At 43.8% G+C, this 24,455-nt stretch overlaps 1 protein-coding gene across 1 annotated transcript; it reads right to left on the reverse strand.

Moving 5' to 3' along the window:
* LOC139375166 (hypoxia inducible factor 1 subunit alpha b) lies at nucleotides 1-23,365 on the reverse strand. The gene is made up of 14 exons (XM_071116715.1): nucleotides 22,968-23,365; nucleotides 8,507-8,700; nucleotides 8,041-8,192; nucleotides 7,823-7,907; nucleotides 7,193-7,508; nucleotides 6,841-6,947; nucleotides 6,522-6,669; nucleotides 6,068-6,354; nucleotides 5,778-5,974; nucleotides 5,524-5,646; nucleotides 1,695-1,987; nucleotides 1,490-1,586; nucleotides 1,260-1,365; nucleotides 1-1,143 (listed from the first exon to the last, which is right to left on the reverse strand). The coding sequence occupies exons 1-14, from the start codon at nucleotides 22,997-22,999 to the stop codon at nucleotides 980-982; spliced, it is 2,301 nt and encodes a 766-aa protein (XP_070972816.1). The 5' UTR covers nucleotides 23,000-23,365; the 3' UTR covers nucleotides 1-979.
* Nucleotides 23,366-24,455: the final 1,090 nt, after the last annotated feature.

Raw genomic sequence — 24,455 nt, forward strand, 5'->3', positions numbered from 1 at the left:
TAATTTTTTGGGAGTAATTTTATGTTAGACAGCAACAGGAAGCATGAAAGAAACCCAAAACTGCAGTATGTGGACCAATACCATAAAACAGACAACTGAGAAAACAGGTATGCAAGAGTAACACTTGCTACTAATAAATGAGAATTATACTGGTAAAATATGATCATATGATGGTGCTAAGGAAGTACATGTTACTTCAATCTAAATAAACCATTTGGGTCTGACAACTAAAAATGTATTGATTACATGATCAAACTGAGGGGCCAATCCTCCAATCTTAAAAACAAACGGATTTAGATCTAATTATACCGCGCACATGTATTTATTATTCATGACAAGGCATTTAAGCAATCTCTGAATGTTCCCCTGGTCTATGCACAGTAACAAACACACACATACAGTAGTAAAGTAATAAAGTGACAAGTACTGAATGACTACACATTTAATGCATTTGCCTAAAATACTGGTAACCAGTAATGGGGATATAACATTCAAAAATACCTTCTGGACCAAATAGTATTGTTATACACGACATAAGAATGCAGAGGAAAAAGTAAAATAAAATGGTTGAAATTCCATTAAAACTACTTTTTAAAAGGCTTAATATAGATTGCTGGTAATCTTTTTTTCTTTTTAAGAAAATATAAATTGTGCGACTGAAGCTTACAATACACTGCTGGCAGTAGCACCGCCGGTTTTCCTGGAGACCTGATACAACAGAGCCATCCATGGAGGTGCCATACGTTTGCTGTCAGAGACTCCCGAGAAAGAAACAATTAGGTGCCTCTACCTGCAAACACTACAACATCCCCAACACTAACTAACGCTGCAGATATCACTTGGTGGATGCAGACAGCAGCCAAACTATAAGATCACTGATACAGAGAGACAAATAAAGGGGCAGTGGGTGGGGACAGAGTGAATGAGGAGAAGTTGTAGTGTCTGGTCTGGTCCAGCAGGGGGCAGGCTAAGCGTTGACTCAGTTGACTTGGTCCAGGGCACTCAGGAGCTCCTCGCCCTGCAGCAGGAGCTGGCGACCCCCCACGGGGGCGTTGACCTCACAGTCATATCGGGTCAGCTGAGGAAGGGTGAAGGGTGAGCCGCTGCCCTCCGATGAGATGCCAAGCAAACGGCTTGCCAGGTCTAAGAGAAACAAGAGAATAAGGGTCATTAGTGTCATTGTTTCATGTAAACGATGTGTAAAACATGCAGAGGCATAATACCAGGCCATGGCTGTTTGGTGTTCGAGGACAAACTACCTGTAGGCAGGAGCAGTATGGTCCTGTTGGAGGGAGCATCAGCGTGGCTCAGCTCAGACACTTTGATCTTTTTACCAGGACCAGGATGGTCTTGGAGCAATCCCCCCTGGGAAAAACAGATTCAAATTAGCACTCAATATGAGCCAAAATGTTTTTGAACACAATATCTCAACTAAAATGAAAAACATTTTACACATAATGAATTGATAAGAACTTTCCTACACACTTACTATTCCGACAGCCTGAGACAGAGACATCTTCCTCTTGCGCTGTGCATTCTGGGAGGCCAGTGACCTAATGGAGATCTCCCTGTCCATCTGAGGCACCCTGGAGCACAAAAAGTCAGTCACACACCATGTCAGCACAGTGTTTTGTTTTGAGGAGAGGCTCAGTTTGAGGGAGTGTGTCTGTTTGTGTGTGTGTAGGGGGGCTTACGTCTTGGTGAGTAAGGAAGCAGGGCAAGGGCTATCTGCTGGCTCCGGGGCTGACAGGGCTGGGGACGCTGCCAGGGCTGGGGAAGCTGTCAGGCTGCCTGGGGCATTGAAGGGGGAGCCAGGGTAGCTGTGGACCTCCTGGGTGAGGTGCACAGAAGAGCACAGAGAAGAGCACTCTAGGGGTTGGGCTGGGCCACAAGACAGAGGCTCCTCTGGGGACAGGGTGCGCAGCTGGAAGTCATCATCCATGGGGATGTACGGAGCCAACATCTCCAGGTCCAGGTCCTCCATGGCCTACAGGTGGAAACAAGCACATATCAGATCATCTCTTCCCCGAATCAAGTTATATCTCTTCCTCATACCAGCTGATTTACATTAACATTTTAGTCACTTAGCGGACGCTCTTATCCAGAGCGACTTACAGTTAGTGCATTCATCTTAAGATAACTAGGTGGGACCACATATCAGTCATACTAAGTAAGATGTTCCTCAATAAAGTAGCTATCAGCAAAGTCAGCACTAGTAGGGGGCAAGAGGCCCAAGAGACCAGAGGTGGCAGAACAGAATGCTAGAATCCCAAATAGATATACAATTTGACTAAAACATGATCATTTCAATACATTTGTATACGATCACGTGTCTCTACTATGCGTGGGAATACTTGGGAATAGATTCCCAAAATGAAAAATCAATTGAAGCTGATTTCCAGGTGTTTTTAAAGTATTTCATGTCCGACAATGAAAATTAGAAAAAATGACATGTATTTTTGTTTAGAAAACTTCGGCCCATGGACTGCCAGTCAGGGAACACTGGTGTAGGGTTTCAGCATAGCCTGAAGGTATGGAAAGACAGTTCCTCTTGCTGCTCCGTAGGCAAGTACCATGATCTTGTAGTGGATGCGAGCTTCGACTGGAGGAGTATGGGAGAACCTGGGAAGGTTGAACACCAGCCGGGCTGCAGCATTCTGGATAAGTTGCAGGGGTTTGACGGCACAAGCGGGGAGCCCAGCCAACAGTAAGATGCAGTTGTCCAGACTGGAGATGACAAGTAGCTGGATTTGGACACGCGCCGCTTCCGGTGAGAGGTAGGGTCGTACTCCGCGGATGTTATAGAGCATGAACCTGCAGGAGTGAGCCACTGCTTTGACGTTTGCTGAAAACGACAGGGTGTTGTCCAGAGTCACGCGAACGTTCTTGCACTCTCAAAGGGGTACACCGTGGAGTTTTCAAACGCAATGGCGAGGTCTTGGCCTTACCCGGGAGGAAAAGCAGCTCCGTCTTGTCGAGGTTGAGCTTGAGGTGGTAGGACCACATCCAAGCGGAGATATCTGCCTGACATGCAGAGATGCGTGTCGCCACCTGGGTGTCAGAAGGGGGGAAAGAAAAAAGTAGTTGAAAGTCATCAGAATAGCAACGATAGGAGAGACCATGTGAGGATATGACAGAGCAGAGTGGCTTGGTGTATAGAGAGAAGAGGGCCAAGAACCAAGCCCTGGGGGACACCAGTAGTGAGAGTACGTGGAGCAGACACAGATCCTCTCCATGTCAGTGGTAGGAGCGGCCTGCCAGGTAGGATGCAATCCAAGAGTGTGCATAGCCTGAGACGCCCAGCCCTGAGGGTGGAGAGGAGGATCTGATGGTTTACGGTGTCGAAGTCTGAGGATAGATTTAAGAGGATGAGAACAGAGGAGAGAGTCAGCTTTGGCAGTGAGGAGAGACTGACACAGAGAAGAGCAGTCTTGGTAGGGTCAAGAAGATTGTTCTGAGATAGCGAGAGAGTTGGTCAGAGACACCACGCTCTAGTGTTAATGAAATAAAAGAAAGGGACACCGGTCCATAGTTTTTGACGTCAGAAGGGTTTAGTGTTGGTTTCTTGAGGAGGGGAGTGACTCTGGCCATTTTGAAGTCAGAGGGGACGCAGCCAGTGGTCATGGATGAGTTGATGAGGGAACAGAAGTTCCCAGAGATGCTCTGGGGAAGGCAGGAGGGGCTGGGTTGAGCGGGCAGGTTGTTGGACCTCATTAGTCACATGACTTCATCTGGAGAGAGAGGGGAGAAAGGGGTCAAGGCGTAGGGTAGTTCTGAGTGAGTGGGACCAGTGGACTCATTAGGCTGAGTGAATGAGGAGCGGATGTCATCAACATTCTTTTCAAAGTGGCTGACAAAGTCGTCTGCAGAGAAGGAGGAAGGGCGTGGAGGATTAGGGAGGGAGGAGAAGGGTTAGAGGCAGAAGCTTGAAATTTACAGTCATAGAAAGTGGCTTTAGCAGCAGATACAGAGAAAGAGCAGGTAGAGAGTAGGGAGTGACAGGATGATAGGTCCTCCGGAAGTTTAGTTTTCCTGCCCGCAGCCCTGTTCTGTAAGATCGCAAAGAGTCACTCAGCCAGGGAGCAGGTGGGGAGAGCTGAGCCAGACGGGAGGAAAGGAGACAGTATGAGTCACGGGCTGCGGAAAGGGAGAAGAGGCAGAATCAGGAGGGAGAATTATTTAGCAGAAGGGAGATGATAGAAGAGGAGAAAGTAGCGAAGATTTCAGCTGCGCATGACCATCTGGGTAGGGGCTGAGTGGTTAGGGTTGGAGGAGAGGGAGACAGAAAATGAAACAAAGTAGTGATCAGAGACCTGGAGGGGGGTTGCAGTGTAATTAGTAGGTGAACAGCCTCTAGTTAAGATGAGGTCAAGTGTATTACCTGCCTTGTGAGTGGGAGGGGGACTGGGAAAGTGGGAGGGGACTGGGAAAGGGTGAGGTCAAGTGTATTACCTGCCTTGTGAGTGGGACTGGGAAAGTGGGAGGGGGACTGGGAAAGTGGGAGGTCAAAAGAGGCAAGGTTGGAAATAAATTAAGGCAGACGTCGAGAGGTTGAAGTCGGTAAGTATGAAGAGAGGTGAGCCATTGTCAGGAAATTAGTTAAGGTGTCAAGCTCATTGAGGAACTCTAAGAGCACCTGGTGGGCAATAGATGACAATGTTAAGCTTGAGCAGATAAGTGAGTGACAGCATGGAATTAAAATGAGGAGATGGACAGGTGAGTAGAGAAATTTAGAAAATCTCCACCTCAGGAGAAATGAGTAGCCCTGTTCCACCACCACGACAACCAGATGCTCTCAGAGAGAAAACGTAGTCAGATGGAGAGCAGCTGGAGTAGCAGTATTCTCAGGGGTAATCCATGTCTCTGTAAGGGTCACAAAGTCAAGGGACCGAAGGTCAGCAGAGGCTGAGATTAACTCTGCGTTCTTGACCGCAGATCGGCAGTTCCAAACGCTGCCAGAGACCAGGAATCCACATGGGTTGTGCCCACAGAGTAAACTAAATTAAAAGGGTTGTAGCCAAGGGGTGGGGAGTGTCTGTAAAGCCTACAGGGAGTGGCGTAAACTGGTATAGAAAACACACACACATAGTTGACAAAGCTACAAAAGAGCAAAATTAGGTCTGAAAATAACAAGGTAAGATACTCAAGTGAGAGTGGTGTGATTGTGTTTCATTCGGGTCTACCATTGTACTGAGATGATGGTGAAGTCCATTATGGTCCGTAAGTGACCATATGCATACGATTGACCAAAGAATTCAAACTCACATTCAAGTCATACACTGAGTGTACAAGACATTAAGACCCCCCCCCCCCCCCCCCCTTATAGGCTCAATTCATCAGGGCATTCCACAGGGATGCTGGCCCATATTGACTCCAATGCTGAGTGTGTAACTCAAACTTGTGAAATGTTCCTGATAGTCACACATGGATATTGTAGCAAACTTACAAATAGTGAGGATTTTTTACATTTATATTAATACAGCTAGTCTACCCACAATGTCTCACCATAGATAGGTACCGTACCTGTAAGGTGAAAGGAGTCTTTGGCTCTGGATCGATGGCAAACAGTCTTTCCACCATGTCCAGTTTAAACTCAGCACTGATGTCAGACTCCATTGGGAAACAGAAGTCCAACGGGCTGTCAGGCTGCAGATGACATTACATTGGTTATAGACTAGTATTTGAGAACATAAGTATTTTTGACAAATAAACTTTCCATTGATTTCCTGATAGGCAGTTTTAAAGGGTCTCTGTCTGGATGTGATATCCCTGCTCACCTCAGTGAAGCTGTGGCTGCCTGGGGTGCTGGAGGAGTCTGGACCAGTGGACACCTCAGTGGTGTCCACTGAGGTGTTGGGGACCAGGTGCTGATCACTGGGGGGCAGCGGAGAGAGTGGCAGGGCCAGCTTGTCACTGGTGGAGGGCAGCATCACATCCTTGTAGAGAGGCACCTCCTTCTGCAGGATGTCAGAGTCTGCAGGGACAGGAAAGAGGGGGTCAGAGAGTCTGTGTTGGGACCAGTAAAGTGTGAGTTCTATCACTAATTATCTTGTTCATTTTTACTGACCGGGGCTGCTGAAGTCCAGGGAGATGATGGTGTCTCCAGCGGCCGGGGCCAGAAGGGTGAGGGCCTCTGGTTCCTCCTTCAGTCGGTCATACAGGCTGGACAGGGGCTGGGTCTCCACCGCCCGGGTGAACAGCTTGATCACATCCAGCTCTGGGCTCTTCTCCTCCTTCAGGAGCACAGGGGACACCTCTGGCTCAGAGCTCTCCTCCTCCTCCAGCTCCTTCTTCACAGGCCTCATATCCTCCGTCTGCTCCAGAGACAGCATCATCTTCTCCTCCTCAATGCCACTGTAGCAGGAGCCAAAAACAGTTACATATCAATGTATTACTCCCCCTTACAAAGTGAACATCTGATTGGTTGAGTCAAAACCTAGTGGAGTCAGTCCCCCAGACAGTTTAAACCCCCCCCTTCAAACTATCCTATTTAAAACACACTCTGGGGTCCATAACTATACCTGAGCACATAGTTGACACACACAACACACTGGGGCTGGGAGTTCTTGTTGTTGTAGATAACAGTGGCCTGAGTCTCCACCCACACAAAGCCTCCTCTCTTAGCCAGCATGCGGTACTGGCCTGTGCTCACCTGACCCTTTGCAAACACTGGAGAGACGAAGAAAGAAGAGGGTGAGAAAAAACTAGGAGAAAAGAGACAGCAAGTAGCTTGAACATTGTATTATGTACCGAAGCCTATTGCCAACATTGGACATTTCCAGCCTGTCTGCTTTCCGGGGGAATATCTTTGCATGGTCATGTTTTGGTAGGGGTGCTTACAGTTGTGATGGGTCTTCATGAGGTGGTCTGAGTCCAGGGCGTGGTAGTACTCATACACAGAGCGATTTAACAGGTCCTCTGGATCATAACCCATCAGCTCAGTGATCCTTGACAACACAGAGATAGGGGACAGGTTAATCCTACTGTTTATTGGACACCAGGTGGCTCTGTGGCACTACATTCAGGAGCTACCTATTCTTTTCCTCACATATTTGTGTGCGAATACAAGTCATTTTACTTTTCATTCTTACAGCAATAGCCCTGATATGGAATAAAGATTTGTGCAAGATTCAGTATTATTCTAGTACATTATGTTGGTGCTGCAGTCAGTGGAGTGGTAGGTCTGTCTCACCTCTCATCACAGTAGGTGAACTTCATGTCCAGTGTGTGGCGGCTGAGGAAAGTCTTGGTGTCCAGCGGCGCCTCGATGTTGGAGGGGTGGGGGATGGGGTCACAGACCAGCACCAGGTAGGGGACGGACGGCTCCTTGTGCCCACCGGGGCTCTGCTCAGCTAGGGATTCATGGACCCGCACATGGCCTGAGCAGTGGAGAACCTTCCAGGTGGCTGATTTGACATTGACAGTGCGCCCCCTGTTGGTGAGGGTACATTTCATCCGCAAGAAGAAGCTGCGTTCTGTGTTTGGTTCCTTGGACTTTTTAGAGGTCCCTGAACAGACAGAGGAGAGAGAGATGAGACTGAGGTGAAGAAATAAAAAATTACATTTAGTGTTGGTGTGATGTGCAAAAAGGAATGTAGCAGTTTACCAGTGAAGCAGAGTGAATGCCATGGGAAGACTGTAGCCCACTAACCACTGACCTCAGGGATGGTGGGGGAAATGATAACCGGTTCCGACTTGGTTTTGCTCTGAGCTGCTAAACTTCAGCGCTGCACTATTTGTTACTCTGATATCCCAGAGTGCTGTGTGTAACACAGTTGTTTCAGGAGAAACCTTAGTTTGTGTTTTCACAGGGGCGTCTCACCTGTTCTGTGTACCAGCATCTCTCTCAGCTCCTCATGGTCACAGGGGTGTGTGTACTCAAACACACTAAGTCCCGTCAGGTCAATCTGCCATTGGACAGAGAGGAAAGACATTTAGAAACAAACATGTTCAAGCCAAGGGAAGAATAGCAAAAAGATCTGCATTCTTTATCGGTCTGTCCTAGTCAGTGGTCTCTGACTAATGGAGCAGAAAACCTACCTGTGCCAGACCCAAGCACTTGTTGACATTCTCAGAGAGATAAATCATGTCCCCGTCCTCAGACAGCACCATGAGGAAGCCCTCTATAGCCTTCAGATAGGAGCCATTCAGCTGGGAGTCCATTTCACTCTCCTCCTGCTCCTCCTCATTGTCTAGAGAGAAAGAATAAGAATGAGGTAGCAGAAGGAACCGAGTGGTGACTGGGATATAGGATTACAAGCCAACGTACATGCTTGTGGGGCAAGGCACTAGGACGTACACAGAAAGAGTGCACAGAGGCAGGAGGACAAAAGGATCTATTTCCTCCTGTCTGCAAGTTCATAGATCTCCCAGAGCTAACCTGGCTAACAAAGGCTGCTCATCTCTTCACCATCTCTCTCTCTCTTACACCCACCACTTAACCTCCAAGGTACTTTGGACACTACAAACATATATATCCTCCCACTCCTTCCCCTGGGGTACTGACCTGTGCTCAGCAGATTCCTCATGTGCAAGTAACTGATGGCCAGTCTCATGATGGAGGCCTTGTCCAGGTTGGAGGTGACGCTGTGGGGCAGGGGCAGCTCCTGGGCCAGCTCGTAGAACACCTCAGATTCCTTCCCCCTCCTGCATCGCGCCGCATCCCGGGACTTCTCCTTCCTCCGGTCCGAGCTCACCCTGCTGTTGGAGACAAGACAATCAAGGCAAGTTAGAGTCTGGGTCCAGACCAAACACACACCACCAGGGCTTGCATTGTTGTTGTGTCTGCCTGCTCTACTCTGTGAGCTGCTCACTCAGCCACTGGCCAGACACAGTGGGAGAGGATGCAGGGTCAGCAACAAGCTCTCAGTCCAGCCATCTCACCACAGTAGGCTTATTTACATACGCTGGCTCAGTCTTACCCTACTACGTCTTATTGGAAGCGCAGCGATAACCCATGGAGTGATTGCCAAGGAGACGGGGCTTGGTTGTGTGTGATGTGCAGTACTCCCTCCACTCTGCCTGCTTGGTGCACCGCATATCATCCCAACATTTGCTGCCAACAGTCCCATCTTACACTACTGAGACAGCAAGGAGACAGACAGGGCTCTTTTGGAACACATACACTTACAGAGGAAGCAGGTGGGAGGAGCTATAGGAGGACAGGCTAATTTTAAGGGCTGGAATGGAATCAATGGAACGGTAACAAACAAACACATGAAAACAAAAAAGTGTTTGACTCCATTCCTTTAATACCATTCCAGCCATTACAATGAGCCCTACTCCTATAGTGCCATTCACCAGTCTACTTGGATTTTAAATAAATAAACGACAGACTACTGGGCAGATTGCCTCCTAAAAGTGTACACTACATGCAACAATGACCATTGCAGGAACAAAGGAGCCTCTTCTGAAACGTGAAAAAAACCTAAGAATGCAGGCTAGACCTTGGATTCTCTAAGATCGGTCCCTCAGAGGTACGAATACAAAAATAGGCCAGAGTGATTCTCCATTAAGGGAGGGGATGTTAAAACATATAGGCTGGTGTAATAGAGCTCAATTACAGGCTTCATACAGTGCAGTCAAAAATATTCAGACCCCTTACACATTTTATTACAAAATAAAAAAACTCTACACACAATACCCCATAATGGAACGTTAGCTGCTCTGCCCACAACCGCAGTGCTCCCAAGAGGGTAGTGAGGTCTGCACAACGCATCACCGGGGGCAAACTACCTGCCCTCCAGGACACCTACACCACCCAATGTCTCAGGAAGGCCATAAAGATCATCAAGGACAACAACCACCCGAGCCACTGCCTGTTCACCCCTCTATCATCCAGAAGGCGAGGTCAGTACAGGTGCATCAAAGCAGGGACCGAGAGACTGAAAAACAGCTTCTATCTCAAGGCCATCAGACTGTTAAACAGCCACCACTAACTAGCACATACAAGCTGCTGCCAACAGACTTAAAATCATTGGCCATTTTAATAAATGGAACACTAGTCACTTTAATAACGCCACTAATAATGTTTACATATGTTGCGTTACTCAACTCATATGTATATACTGTATTCTATATTATTGCATCTTAGCCTTTGCCGCGCTGACATTGCTCATCCATATATTTGTCTATATTCTTATTCCATTCCTTACTTAGACGTGTGTAGTAGGTACTTGTTGTGGAATTGTTAGATATTACTGCACTGTCGTAACTAGAAGCACAAGCATTTCGCTACTCACAAAAACATCTGCTAACCATGTGTATATGACCAATAAAATTTAATTTGAACGACAAAGCAAAAACAGGTTAGGAAATTTGAGCAAATTTATTAAAACAAAAATACCTTCACATAAGTATTCAGACCTTTTGATATAAGTCCACCTGTGGTAAATTCAATTGATTGGACATGATTTTGTATAAAGCACACGCCTATCTATATAAAGGTCCCACAGTTGACAGTGCACGTCAGAGCCAAAACCAAGCCATTACGTCAAAGGAATTGTCCGCAGAGCTCCGAGACAGGATTGTGTTGAGGCAGAGATCTGGGGAAGGGTATCAAAAAATGTCTACAACATTGAAGGGCCCCAAGATCACAGTAGCCTCTAGCCTCCATCATTCTTAAATGGAAGAAGTTTGGAACCACCATGACTTTCTAAAGCTGGCCGCCCAGCTCAACTGAGCAACCGGGGGAGAAGGGCCATGGTCAAGGTGGTGACCAAGAACCTGATGGTTAGTCTGACAGAGCTCCAGAGTTCCTCTGTGGAGATGGAAGAACCTTCCAGAAGGACAACCATCTCTGCAGCACTCCACCAATCAGGCAGTAATGGTAGAGTGGCCAGACTGAAGCCAATCCTCAGTAAAAGGCATGAAGGTACGCTTGGTGTGTGCCAAAAGGCACTTAAAGGACTCTGACCACGAGAAACAAGATTCTCTGGTCTGATGAAGCCAAGATTGAACTCTTAGCCAGAAACCCAAGCTTCACGCCTGGAGGAAACCTGGCACCATCCATACAGTGAAGCATGGTGGTGGCAGCATCATGCTGTGGGGGTGTTATTCAGCGGCAGGGACTGTGAAAATAGACAGGATCGAGGGAGAGATGAACAGATCCTTGATGAACACCTGCTCCAGAGCGCTCAGCGAAACCTGAAAATAGCTGTGCAGCGACACTCCCCATCCAACTTGACATCTGCAGAGACGAATGGGAGAAACTCCCCAAATACAGGTGTGCCAAGCTCATAGCGTCATTCCCAAGAAGACGAGGCTGTAATCACTGCCAAAGGTGCTTCAACTGAGTAAAGGGTCTGAATACATATGTGAGTTAATTAATACATTTGCGAAAAAGTATAAAAACCTGTTTTTGCTTTGTCATTATGGGGTAGTGTGTAGAGTGATGAGGTGAAAAAAACTATAATTAATTTTTAGAATAAGGCTGTAACGTAACAAAATGTGAAAAAAGTCAAGGGTCTGAATACTTTCTGAACCCACTGTACTTTAGAAAAGCTCCAAGGGAATTGAAAGGAGGCTTTATTGATGTTGAAAAAAGGCCTGCTGAAAACAAAGACAAAACATCTTTCAATCCCCTTCAGAGTCTGCATTTTTATCTCCCAAATGTGATCACATGCTTTGCTTATTGTCGGTCTTGTCCGGATGTATAGAGGCATGTAGAGATTGTAGACACCAATGCATACCAGGGGATTCTGCTGAGTTGGACTCATAACCCTACATTAAGGAGCGTAAATCAAACAAAGTGTGCAGCATTCCCCACAAAAATAAAGACAATATAAAAGCCCTCCGAAACTTGGAATGTAATTGATCTGTTACAAAGTTACAGTAACATAATTATGTTTAGAGGCTGTCTGTAAATGAAGAAAATGCATCAGATAACTGAATTGACATTGTTTTTATATAAAAATGCACTACCAGCCTGCACATTTCCCAACATTTTTAGAGTACAGAAACACGTCCCTACTAAACAGTTATTGACAGAAGCTGATCCACCTGTGTGCCGGTCTACATGTTGTCCTACATGAGTAGCCTAGATGAAGATCTGCTTTGTGACCAAAATATTTGGAATTCTTCAAGTTGAAAAATGTAGGAGCAATGAAAAAATTAAAGCTAGAATCTTAAATTGAAAGTCTAGGTCACACAGCAAAATAGTTAGGCGCATATGTGAATATAATGGTTGCACTGTAGAGCCCTGTTCTCACTGAATGTCTGCAGGTTTTGCATAATGTGCATGATGAGACAAAGGACAATGACCAGCAGCATTTTAACAGACATATGAAGAATTTACCGAGTCCACCCACAGTGCTCAGAATGACAGAAATCACATTTAGATTATGCTAATTCATATAAAAAGGGAAGCAACAATGTGCGGTCCTTCTTAAATAATTCTGATGCGCAATTTGAAGATGTTAGAAATAAACGGTCTACATTTACTTTTCAAGACGAGTAACGAACGGCAAAATCACTAGCCTATGTCCCACAGTAGAAAAGTTGACCTATTCTATTGGTCAGTTTGTCTAGGCTACAGAAAAATACAAAAAAAGTAAAAAATGTATGAGTGATGCCACAGAACAGAATGTTTAGCTTAAAATGTTGCTAAACTATGATTTATTCACATTATAAGCGCAGCAATGCGCACAGGGCAGTAAGCTACACGTGAATGTTTGTTCTATAATGCAATTAGTAAGAAAACACTTATCAAAAGAGCACTGCACATGCACGCGGTTTAACAGGGCAGATGAAAATATCTGTTTGAAATTTAGAAAGAGGGGAGATCTAATATGCAACAAACTAGCATGGGTTACTAATATGACTATGATTGTGCCATTTGGCTACTTACTGGAAAATGAAAGTTAGTTGATCAAATAATTGCCTCCATGGATATGGTCTAATTTTGTCTAGGCTACTTCGAAGCAAGGTAAGACATGCCTCATAATATGTAAGAAAACATTCAAGTTTCAAACAATTAAGTATATACCTTAAAAATGCATACTGCCTCCAGCTCATTGCAAAGTGGTGTGACGTGCTGACGAAGCCTGCCTGCCATTGCCTATGCATTGGCTGTTGAGATGCTATGGCAGCAGCTCTCACACTCCCTGACAGAGTTTCCACTCAAAGGCTCTGTATCGGTATGCTACACAACGAATATACTGTACACACAAACCAATTTAATTCCACTTAGTTAAGCTAATTAACATAGCAATCAAATGTATTTCCCCTCGACTGATATTTCCATCAATGAATAAGCTAAAAAGCATTATTTCACAATGCCATTTTTTCTTTCTCCCAGACAATTGGTAGGCGCCAATTTAATATTAATTAATTAATAAATAGGACAAAATCTGGCTATTACTGGCTAATGGAAACCCTGCATGAGAAACTCATGCATTCCCTCAGCCTGAAGTCAAACAGAGAGGCTGGCAGTCAGTCAGTCTGTGCCTCAAGCTGACTGTGCAGGTCAGGAGCTCAGTTAGCGGAGGCCAAATATTTATACCAGGGATAAAATCAACAAGATTCAGCCGCTGACCGATTATTTTGTTGAGCGGATGGTCGGGGGGCTGGAACATAATTACAAATAATTAGTGGACTGCACATTGACCACAAGATGCTCAAACAGTTATAATGTTTGACTAAAACAATTTCAAACCTGTGCCTACATTTGTATACGATCAAGTGTCCCTCTTGTGTAAGAATACTTGGGAACATATTTCTTAAATTCAAATTATTTGGGGCTTATTTCCTGGTGTTTTTACATTTCCAACAATACAAATGTATATATAATTTTTTTACTCAGAAAGCTTGGGGGGACAAATAAAACCACCCATGGGCCCAATTCTTCCCGCAGGCCGCCAGTTGGGGAACTCTCCTACGTCAGCTCTGCCAGACTACATCAGGACCTGACTGTCTGCCTCTCTGGGGTCCGAGTTTGAAAGATGATCCGATGTGTTACGCAACCAGTTCTGCATAGCATAAACACACTTCTCACCCTCCGGGCCCCTGTTACAGAGGCCTGGCCACAGCCCAGAGCAATATCTTTCAACTAACCAACCACTGCTGCTAAGAGGCAGATCAAAATAAAAAAAATCTGAGTATCTAGGTCTTCACCTGTGGAAATCAGCCACATGAAAATCTAACCTAGCATTTAGAAAAATATCTATGTGCTTAGTATTTGTAAGGATTCTATTCAGATTTAACTGACAACTATGGCTTATGCAGAGAGACAGGAATTCCCTGGACAACTATTTGAAAAGGTGCTGGTTTAGGTTAGAGGTCAAATTCTACAAAGTGAACTTTGTGCTGTACAAACAAAGGCAAGTACAGCATACAGGAATCTTCTGCTGCAGTTTTAATTGTGCATTGCCCCATCCACAGTACAGATGGGAGGCTGTTTTTTCCTTTGTCTAAAAGCAGGGAAAGCACTGCATTGATCCTCATCCTTCATCAGAATCACAAGTATAGGCTGAAAACAAAGGCTAAGAGAGGCCACCATTACAAAACATCTCTACACACATGCATTATCTTGCAGATATAGCATAGGCCTAACCATCACATCTGTTGTATAATGTTAGTCTTAATTGCCCTGTTTTATAATAACAACAAATATATTATATAAGACTTGAGGATAAAGCTCAGTCATGCAAACAGGTGGACATGGGTCAAAAGACAAGTCTCACATTCAGTGCTGTAGAAAGGCATTATCAATTTTATCATAACCCCATTCCCTGACTGAATTAATAAAATGGACTGACCTGCTTTTACTTGGAACTGTTTGGGGTGATCTGTCACTAGCGTCCAGTGTGAAGGAAAACATAGCCTGTCTGTTGTGTTACATAACCTCTTTCAGGCTGTAAAGTGCCCCAGAGGACAGTAGAGCACTGTGCAAAACACTGTTCACAAGCTGTTCTAACCTCTTTTCAATTGACCAGTGATAAATGACTCATTTCTGATTTCTACAAATTGTATTACAGCCTGCATGTATCTCACAAAACCAAATTGCTCAATCTCAGACACAATCGCTCCAGGCTATGGGTTGATGCTCTTGTATAAAATGAAGCTCATGATAGGTCCATCCTGTAGCTACAGGTTTAGTACAGAACAGGAAGTAGGCGAGCACTATGATAAATATATTTAAGACCACAGATCATGAAATACCGATAGGCCTACTTGTGCCAGGAACTCCCATTGACGTCAGGCTCTCAATGATTAAGAAATCAGATCACAACAACCTGTGTAGCCTGCCACACACAAAATCAGTGTACCATAACATTAAAATAACCTTGCTACTTTTTGCAATGGTTTTGTTTTCCATTTATATAAAACCTGTGGGCAAAGCAGTGTTGTGAAAGTAGAGCGGATGTTCCTGAATTCATTTTAGCAGTTCTAAGTAAAATAAGAACTAAATGGTAAATAAAAAGGTAACACATTTAGCCCCCTGTATGAGTCAAACCTCACAACATACATAAATATATTCCCTACATGACTAAATTCTGCCCACCTACACCCAGAGAATGTTATACTCAACACAAACAAAACCATTTTCCAGCCTACCTCGGTTCACTCTAAGTGGGCCAATGGCAACTAAACCACTGAAATTATAGATGGGCCAAAGAACAACTTCGAATTGAATTTGGAATATTTTAAAGAAAAATCACTATCTTCCAATAGATTAACCTCTTCACAATGACATTGTTCATATTATTTCAGACAAGATAAGAATTGAAATAACAAATATTAGTAGTCACATGCTTACTTACGAGCCCCTAACCAACAATGCAGTTTAAAAAATATATGAGTAAGAATAAGAAATAAAAGTAACAAGTAGAGCAACAATAGCGAGACTATACGGGGGGCGGCACCGGTTACCACTGTGGTGGTATGTTTTTTATTTATTTTACCCCTTTGTCTCCCCAATTTTGTGGTATCCAATTGTTGTAGTAGCTACTATCTTGTCTCATTGCTACAACTCCCGTACGGGCTCGGGAGAGACAAAGGCTGAATGTCATGCGTCCTCCGATACACAACCCAACCAGCCGTACTGCTTCTTAACACAGCGCGCATCCAACCCGGAAGCCAGCCGCACCAATGTGTCAGAGGCTACACCTGGCAACCTTGGCTAGCGCGCACTGCGCCCGGCCCGCCACAGGAGTCACTGGTGCGCGATGAGACAAGGAGATCCCTACCGGCCAATCCCTCCCTAACCCGGACGACGCTAGGTGCGTCGTCCCACGGACCTCCCGGTCGCGGCCGGTTACGACAGAGCCTGGGCGTGAACCCAGGGACTCTGATGGCACAGCTGGCACTGCAGTACAGCGCCCTTAACCACTGCGTCACCCGGGAGGCCCTGTGGTGGTATGTTAACAGCTACGAAGAATACAGATGAAAACTTTCTCTGTCTACAGCTTATCATGAGATACTCTACCTCAGGCTAGCAATAACTCGAGACTTCCTTAGATATCGTGCATCAGCTGTTATTTACAAAAATACATAGGTCTGCCGCCCCATGCCACTGTTCTATCCTGCCGGTATATCACATAACCAGCCAGCTGTATGTTGATCTTGTTGTCGTTCAGCCACGACTCCGTGAAGCATAAGATGTTACAGTTTTTAATGTCCAGTTGGTAGTTTAATCATCCGCGTAACTTGTAGATTTTATTCTCCAAGGATTGCACATATGCTAGCAAAAACAAAAACAAAGTGTTGGAGAAGTAAAAGTGCAATATTTGCCATGTAAAAAAGCTAACGTTTAAAATTCCTTGCTCAGAACATGAGAACATATGAAAGCTGGTGGTTCCTTTTAACATGAGACTTCAATACTCCCAGGTAAGAAGTTTTAGGTTGTAGTTATTATAGGAATCATAGGACTCTCTCTATACGATTTGTATTTCATATACCTTTGACTATTGGATGTTCTTATAGGCACTTTAGTATTGCCAGTGTAACAGAATAGCTTCCGTCCCTCTCCTCGCTCCTACCTGGGCTCGAACCAGGAAAACATTGGCAACAGCCACCCTCGAAGCAGCGTTGCCCATGCAGAGCAAGGGTAACAACCACTTCAAGTGTCAGAGCTAGTGACGTTTGAAACGCTATTAGCGCGTTGTTTCACACCGGTTACACCAGCCTAATCTCGGGAGTTGATAGGCTTGAAGTCATAAACAGCTCAATGCTTGAAGCATATCGAAGAGCTGCTGTCAAACGCACAAAAGTGCTGTTTGAATGAATGCTTACGAGCCTGCTGGTGCCTACCATCGCTCAGTCAGACTGCTCTATCAAATCATAGACATAGACTTAACATAATAACACACAGAAATACGAGCCTTAGGTCATTGATATGGTCGAATCCAGAAACTATCATCTCGAAAACAAGACGTTTATTCTTTCAGTGAAATACGGAATTGTTCCGTATTTTACCTAACGGATGGCATCCATAAGTCTAAATATTCCTGTTCCATTGCACAACCTTCAATGTTATGTCATAATTACGTAAAATTCTGGCAAATTAGTTCGCAATGAGCCAGGCAGCCCAAACTGTTGCATATACACTGACTGTGTAAAATGAATGCAAGAGAGGTGACACAATTTCACCTGGTTAATATTGCCTGCTAACCTGGATTTCTTTTAGCTAAATATGGAGGTTTAAAAATATATACTTCTGTGTATTGATTTTAAGAAAGGCATTGATGTTTATGGTTAGGTACACATTGGAGCAACGACAGTCCTTTTTCGCGAACACGCACCGCATCGATTATATGCAACGCCAGACATGCTAGATAAACTAGTAATATCATCAACCTTGTGTAGTTAACTAGTGATTATGATTGATTGTTTTTTATAAGATAAGTTTAATGCTAGCTAGCAACTTACCTTGGCTTCTTACTGCATTCGCATAACAGGCAGGTTCCTCGTGGAGTGCAATGAGAGGCAGGTGGTTAGAGCGTTAGACTAGTTAACTAAGGTTGCAAGATTGAATCCCGAGCTGACAAGGTAAAAATCTGTCGTTCTGCCCCTGAACAAGGCAGTTAACCCACTGTTCCTAGGCCGTCACTGAAAATAAGAATGTGTTCCTCTTGAAGCTAGGGGGCACTACTTTTATGTTTGGAAAAATAACGTTCCCAAAGTAAACGGCCTATTTCTCAGGACCAGATGCTAGAATATGCATATAATTGACATATTATGATAGTAAACTTAAAGTTTCCAAAACTGTCAAAATATTGTCTGTGAGTATAACAGAACTGATATTGCAGGCAAAAGCCTGAGGAAAATCCAATCAGGAAGTGTCTCTTATTTTGAAACCCTTCTGTTCCTATGCATGCCTATCCTCAATTTAAAAGGAATCAACCACCTTCCCTAAGGTGTCAGTCTTTAGACATAGATTCAGGCTTTTATTTTGAAAAATGAGCATGAAAGATCACATTGTGTAAGTGGATAGGTGGGGGCTCTCAGAGTGAGTTTTTGCGCAACTGAGTAAAGCCGCCATTGTTCCTCCCGCTGTTATGGAAAAAGCTACACACTCGGTTGATATATTATCGAATATATATTTTAAAAACTACCTGAGAAATGATTATAAAAAATAACATTGACATGTTTGTGGACATTATGGAGACTATTTGGAATTTCCGTCTGCGTTGTCGTGACCACTCTTTCCTGTGGATTTCTGAACATAATGCGACAAACAAACGGAGGTATTTTGGGGTATAAAAATAATCTTTATGGAACATTTGTTGTGTAACTGGAAGTCTTGTGAGTGAAAACATCCGAAGATCAAAGGTAAACGGTTAATTTGATTGCTTTTCTGATTTGTGACCAAGCTTCCTGATGCTAAGTATACATAATGCTATGCTAGGCTATCGATAAACTCACACAAACGTTTGGATTGCTTTCGCTGTACAGCATCATTTCAAAATCTGAGACGACAGGTGGATTAACACCTAGTTTGGGATTTTTTTGACTGTTGCGCTGTTCCCACGACAGGGACGGGTAGCGTCAAGAAGGTAACTGACTTGCCTAATTAAATAAAGGTTCAAATAAGGTGTTACATTTTTATTTTATTTGGCCAAATCGTTGTCCCAAAAACACTGATTTGCGATTGTTATGAAAACTTGAAAAATCGGCCCTAATTAAATCGGCCATTCCGATTAATCGGTCGACCTCTAGTCTATTCGATCGCCTACGACCGCCCTCTGGCTCCTTGCTCTGCCTTCTCTTCACGCAAATGACGGGGATCTGGGCCTGTTCCCGAGAGAGCAGTATACGATTCACGCCGGGCACGTCAGACTTGTTAACCTTTCTGATCTCCCCATCCCGGATCCGGGATCGTGAATACAGACTCAAGCTCATTACCATAACGCAACGTTAACTATTCATGAAAATCGCAAATGAAATGAAATAAATATGCTAGCTCTCAAGCTTAGCCTTTTGTTAACAACACTGTCATCTCAGATTTTCAAAATATGCTTCTCAACCATTGCAAAACAAGCATTTGTGTAACAGTATTGATGGCTAACGTAGCATTTAGCATTAGCATTCAGCTGGCAACATTTACACAAAAAAACAGAAAAGCATTCAAATAAAATCATTTACCTTTGAAGAACTTCAGATGTTTTCAATGAGGAGACTCTCAGATAGCAAATGTTCAGTTTTTCCTGAAAGATTATTTGTTTAGGACAAATCGCTCCGTTTTCTGCGTCACGTTTAGCTATGAAAAAACCCCTGTATCCAGGATTGTGTAAATCTATCAGCAAGCTCATTAGCATAACACAACGTTAACTATTTATGAAAATCGCAAATGAAATGAAATAAATATGCCATCTCTCAAGCTTAGCCTTTTGTAAACAACACTGTCATCTCAGATTTTCAAAATATGCTTCTCAACCATAGGAAAACAATCATTTGTGTAAAAGTAGCTAGCTAGCGTTAGCATTTCGCGTTAGCATTTAGCGTTAGCATTTAGCGTTAGCATCCAGCACGCAACATTAACAAAAACATAAAAGCCTTCAAATAAAATCATTTACCTTTGAAGAACTTCTGATGTTTTCAATGAGGATACTCTCAGTTAGATAGCAGATGCTCAGTTTTTCCAAAAAGATTCCTTGTGTATTAGAAATAGCTCCGTTTTATACATCACATTTGGCTACCAAAAAAAATCCGAAAATTCAGTCCTCAAAACGCGAACTTTTTTCCAAATTAACTCCATAATATCGACTGAAAACATGGCAAACGTTGTTTAGAATCAATCATCAAGGTGTTTTTCACATATCTCTTCATTGATACATCGTTCTTGGACACATGCTTTCTCCCCTGAATCAAATGGTAAAGTAGAAGCAGCTGGCAATTGCGCACCGAATTCGACGCAGGACACCAGGCGGACACTTGGAAAATGTAGTCTCTTATGGTCAATCTTCCAATGATATGCCTACAAATACGTCACAATGCTGCTAAGACCTTGGGCGAACGACAGAAAGCGTAGGCTCATTCGTTGCGCAATCACAGCCATATAAGGAGAGAATGGAAAACAGAGCTTCAGAAATTCTGCTAATTCCTGGGTGATGCATCATCTTGGTTTCGCCTGTAGAATGAGTTCTGGGGCACTTACAGACAAAATCTTTGCAGATTCTGAAACTTCAGAGTGTTTTCTTTCCAAAACTGTCAAGAATATGCATAGTCGAGCATCTTTTCGTGACAAAATATCGCGCTTAAAACGGGAACGTTTTTTATCCAAAAATGAAATAGCGCCCCTAGAGCTCTAACAGGTTAAAGGAAAAAAAGGATTCTGACAGTCAGTGGTGAGTAATAGCAGTTCTGATGCCCAAAATATATTTTTGGTCATAAGAGATGGTAGTAGCAACATTATGTACAAAGTAAGTATAAAAAAATGTTACAAACACAAAGAAACAAACAAAAAAAAAACAATTGGTTAGGAATACATAAAACGTCAGCCTTGTTCTCCAGCGCCATCTCGTCATTGTAGGACTACACCAAATTACACTGAACAAACATAAAACGCAACATGTAATGCGTTGGTCCCATGTTTCATGAGCTGAAATAAACCCCAGAAATGTTCCATACTCACAAAAAGCCATTTCCTCTCAACTGTTGTGCACAAATTTGTTTACATTCCTATTGGTGAGCAATCCTCCTTTGCAAATATAATTCATCCACCTGATAGGTGTGGCATATCAACATTCCTGTGTATACCTTGGTCGAACATGTCACATTTGTCTTCTCAGGACCAAGAAGGTCAAGGTAGCCAACAGGGTAAGGGCTCGATTCAATCCGTATCGCTGAAGTTCAGCGCTATAGTGCGACAGAAATTTAAAGGCAATGTTGCCGCGTTCAGAGACTGCATTCACTGTAAACGCTGCATGCACTACATGGCAAAAATTACTTGCATCCCATTCCAAAATCATGGAGTTGGTCCCTCCCTTTGCTGCTATAACAGCCTCCACTTTTCTCGGAAGGCTTTACACTAGATGTTGTTACACTGCTGCAGGGACTTGCTTCCATTCAGCGACAAGAGCATTAGTGAGGTCGGACACTGATGTTGGGCGATAAGGCCTGGCTCGCAGTCGGCGTTACAATTCATCCCAAACGTGTTCGATGGCGTTGAGGTCAGGGCTCTGTGCAGGCCAGTCTAGTTCTTCCACACCGATCTCAACAAAACATTTCTGTATGGACCTCGCTTTGTGCACCGGGGGCATTGTCATGCTGAAACAGGAAAGGGCCTTCCCTAAACTGTTGACACGAAGTTGGAAGAACAGAATTGTCTAGAATGTTATTGTATGCTGTAGTGTTACATTTTCCCTTCACTGGAACTAAGGGACATAGCCCGAACCACAAAAAACAACCTCAGACCATTGTTCCTCCATCAAACTTTACAGTTGGCACGAAGCATTGGGTCAGGTAGCATTCCCCTGGCAACCGCCAAACCCTGATTGGTCCGTCGGGCTGCCAGATGGTGAAGCGTGATTCATCACTCCATATTACGCGTTTCCACAGCTCCAGAGTACACCACTCCAGCAGACGCTTGGCATTGCGAATGGTGATGTTAGGTTTGTGTGCGGCTGCTCGGCCATGGAAACCCATTTCATGAAGCTCCCGACAAAGTTATTGTGCTGACGTTGCCTCCAGAGGCAGTTTGGAAATCGGTAGTGAGTGCTGCAATCGAGGACAGACAATTTTTATGCGCTCTGCGGTCCCATTTTGTGAGCTTGTGTAGCCTATGACCTTGCAGCTGAGCCATTGTTGCTCTTAGACATTTCCACTTCACAATAACCGCACATACTGTTTAACAGGGCAGCTCTAGCAGGGCAGAAATTTGACGAACTGACTTGTGGAAAGGTGGATTACAATGATAGTATGCCACGCTGAAAGACTTCTGTACGGGCCATTCTACTGACAATGTTTGTCTATGGAGATTGCATGGCGGTGTGCTCGATTTTATACAGCTTTCAGCAACAGATGTGGCTGAAATAGCCGAATCCATTAATTTGAAGGAGTGTCCACATTTACTACATGGACAACAGTATGTCAGCTCAAACAAAAATGGTCGTTTTAATCGCGCTGTAACGCTGAACTTCAGCGATACAGAGTGAATCACATACCCACATCTTGCGACCTCTTGGCTGTACACTGTCCCTTACGGGAGAGAAGAACCTAGCAAGTTAACGATCGCTTATTAAAACATCATGAAGCTTAGTTAGCTATCAGACAGCTAACAAGCTAGCTGGTAGTTACTAGCTAACTAACGTTGTGTGTGTGTGTGTGTATATATATATATGTTTTTAAAAAGTATAGTTGTCTATCTAGCTAGTTGGCTAGGCTAGCTTTAGCTTGTTATCTATATAGTTAGCTACGCAAACGCATCAAAATCTAACGTTAAAAATATATAACAGAAGCTAGCTATCTATTTTTTTAGATTGTTTTAAAAAAACATTGGCTAGCTAGTAAACTAGAGGTTAACGTACCTTTTCTTTTCGGGGACAACTCCTGTGTCCATTTCAGGATGAGGACAACCGACTTTCTGAGCACAAACTCGAACAATCAGTAGCTACTGTACTGTGACGTTAGCTAACAAACTGTGTTTGTCGGGCCCGTACGGAAATGAGCGAAAAAAATCCACGTAGCTATTAAAACAATTAAATCGTAAATTATGTTTTCCTTAAGTGTCGTTGATCAATGCAGTTCGGAGAGGTCAAGCCTCCATCGCGGAAAGTCAAAACATGAGTGCAGAAGAATGTGTTTTAATTCCTTCGAAATGGCATGAGGTGCCACGCTGGAGAGGTTGCTTGGAACAATGTTGTAGCTAGTTAGCATAGCAGCTAGCTGATCAGCTGCTTATCCCCTCCCACTTCTTATATGCCTTTTCGGGAGCGCGCGCTATCGCCAACCGCCCCTGCTATCCGGGGTCCTTGGGACGTCCGGATCAAATTGAAGTTGACATAAAAATGGGTAGGGGTAAGGGTTTAGAGTGAACCTCTCTCTACCTGTGCTTGAGGAGACGATGAATATGATATATTTGAAGCCCATGATCATTCAATTCAAAGTCCCATTAGTCTAGCTCTGCAAACGTTATGTAAAAATACGTTCAGTACTAGCCTATACATATAGAATCGCATACACAGATTTCAGTTGTTATCGCAGCGAAATACGTATGTTTCTATCTCCAACAGTGCAGTGATTTATAGTAATACAATAACAATAAACACGTGATTCAAACGTTAAAAAAATAATAACAAGACATTAAGACAGAACGAGCAATGCCAGAGTCCGGGGTATAAATATATATAAATGGTGTGTATATTAATAGAACAGGTGTGTAGCCTACAACAGTATGTATATTGGATATCTACCTGGACTATTGCATTGAGGCTTTATTACACTGACTCTCTTATACCGACTCTGCACACTCACTGGACTCTACCCACACACTCACGCATGCAGTGCATTCAGAAAGTTATCCGATACAGCCTTATTCTAAAATGGATTACATTTTTTTCCCTCATCCATCTACACACAATATCCCACAATGACAACGTGAAAACTTTTAAAAAATGTTTTATGTCTGCACATTTATAAAAAATAAAAAACAGAAATAACTTATTTAAGTATTCATACCCTTTGCTATGTGACTCGAAATTGAGCTCAGGTGCATCCTGTTTCCATTGATCATCCTTGAGATGTTTCTACAACTCGATTGAAGTCCACCTGTGGTAAATTCAATTGATTGGACATGATTTGGAAAGGCAATCGGGGGAGAAGTGCCTTGGTCATGGAGGTGACCAAGAACCCAATGGTCACTCTGACAGAGCTCCAGAGTTCCTCTGTGACAATTGAATACGTTTTTAGAGGCTGTAACTTAAGAAAATGTGGAAAAGGTCAAGGGGTACTTCCCGAATGCACCGTACTTACACTGACACTCCAACACACACACACACACACCACTTTCACACTCT

This window comes from Oncorhynchus clarkii, chromosome 19 (assembly GCF_045791955.1).
Source record: "Oncorhynchus clarkii lewisi isolate Uvic-CL-2024 chromosome 19, UVic_Ocla_1.0, whole genome shotgun sequence".
Taxonomy (NCBI): Eukaryota; Metazoa; Chordata; class Actinopteri; order Salmoniformes; family Salmonidae; genus Oncorhynchus; species Oncorhynchus clarkii.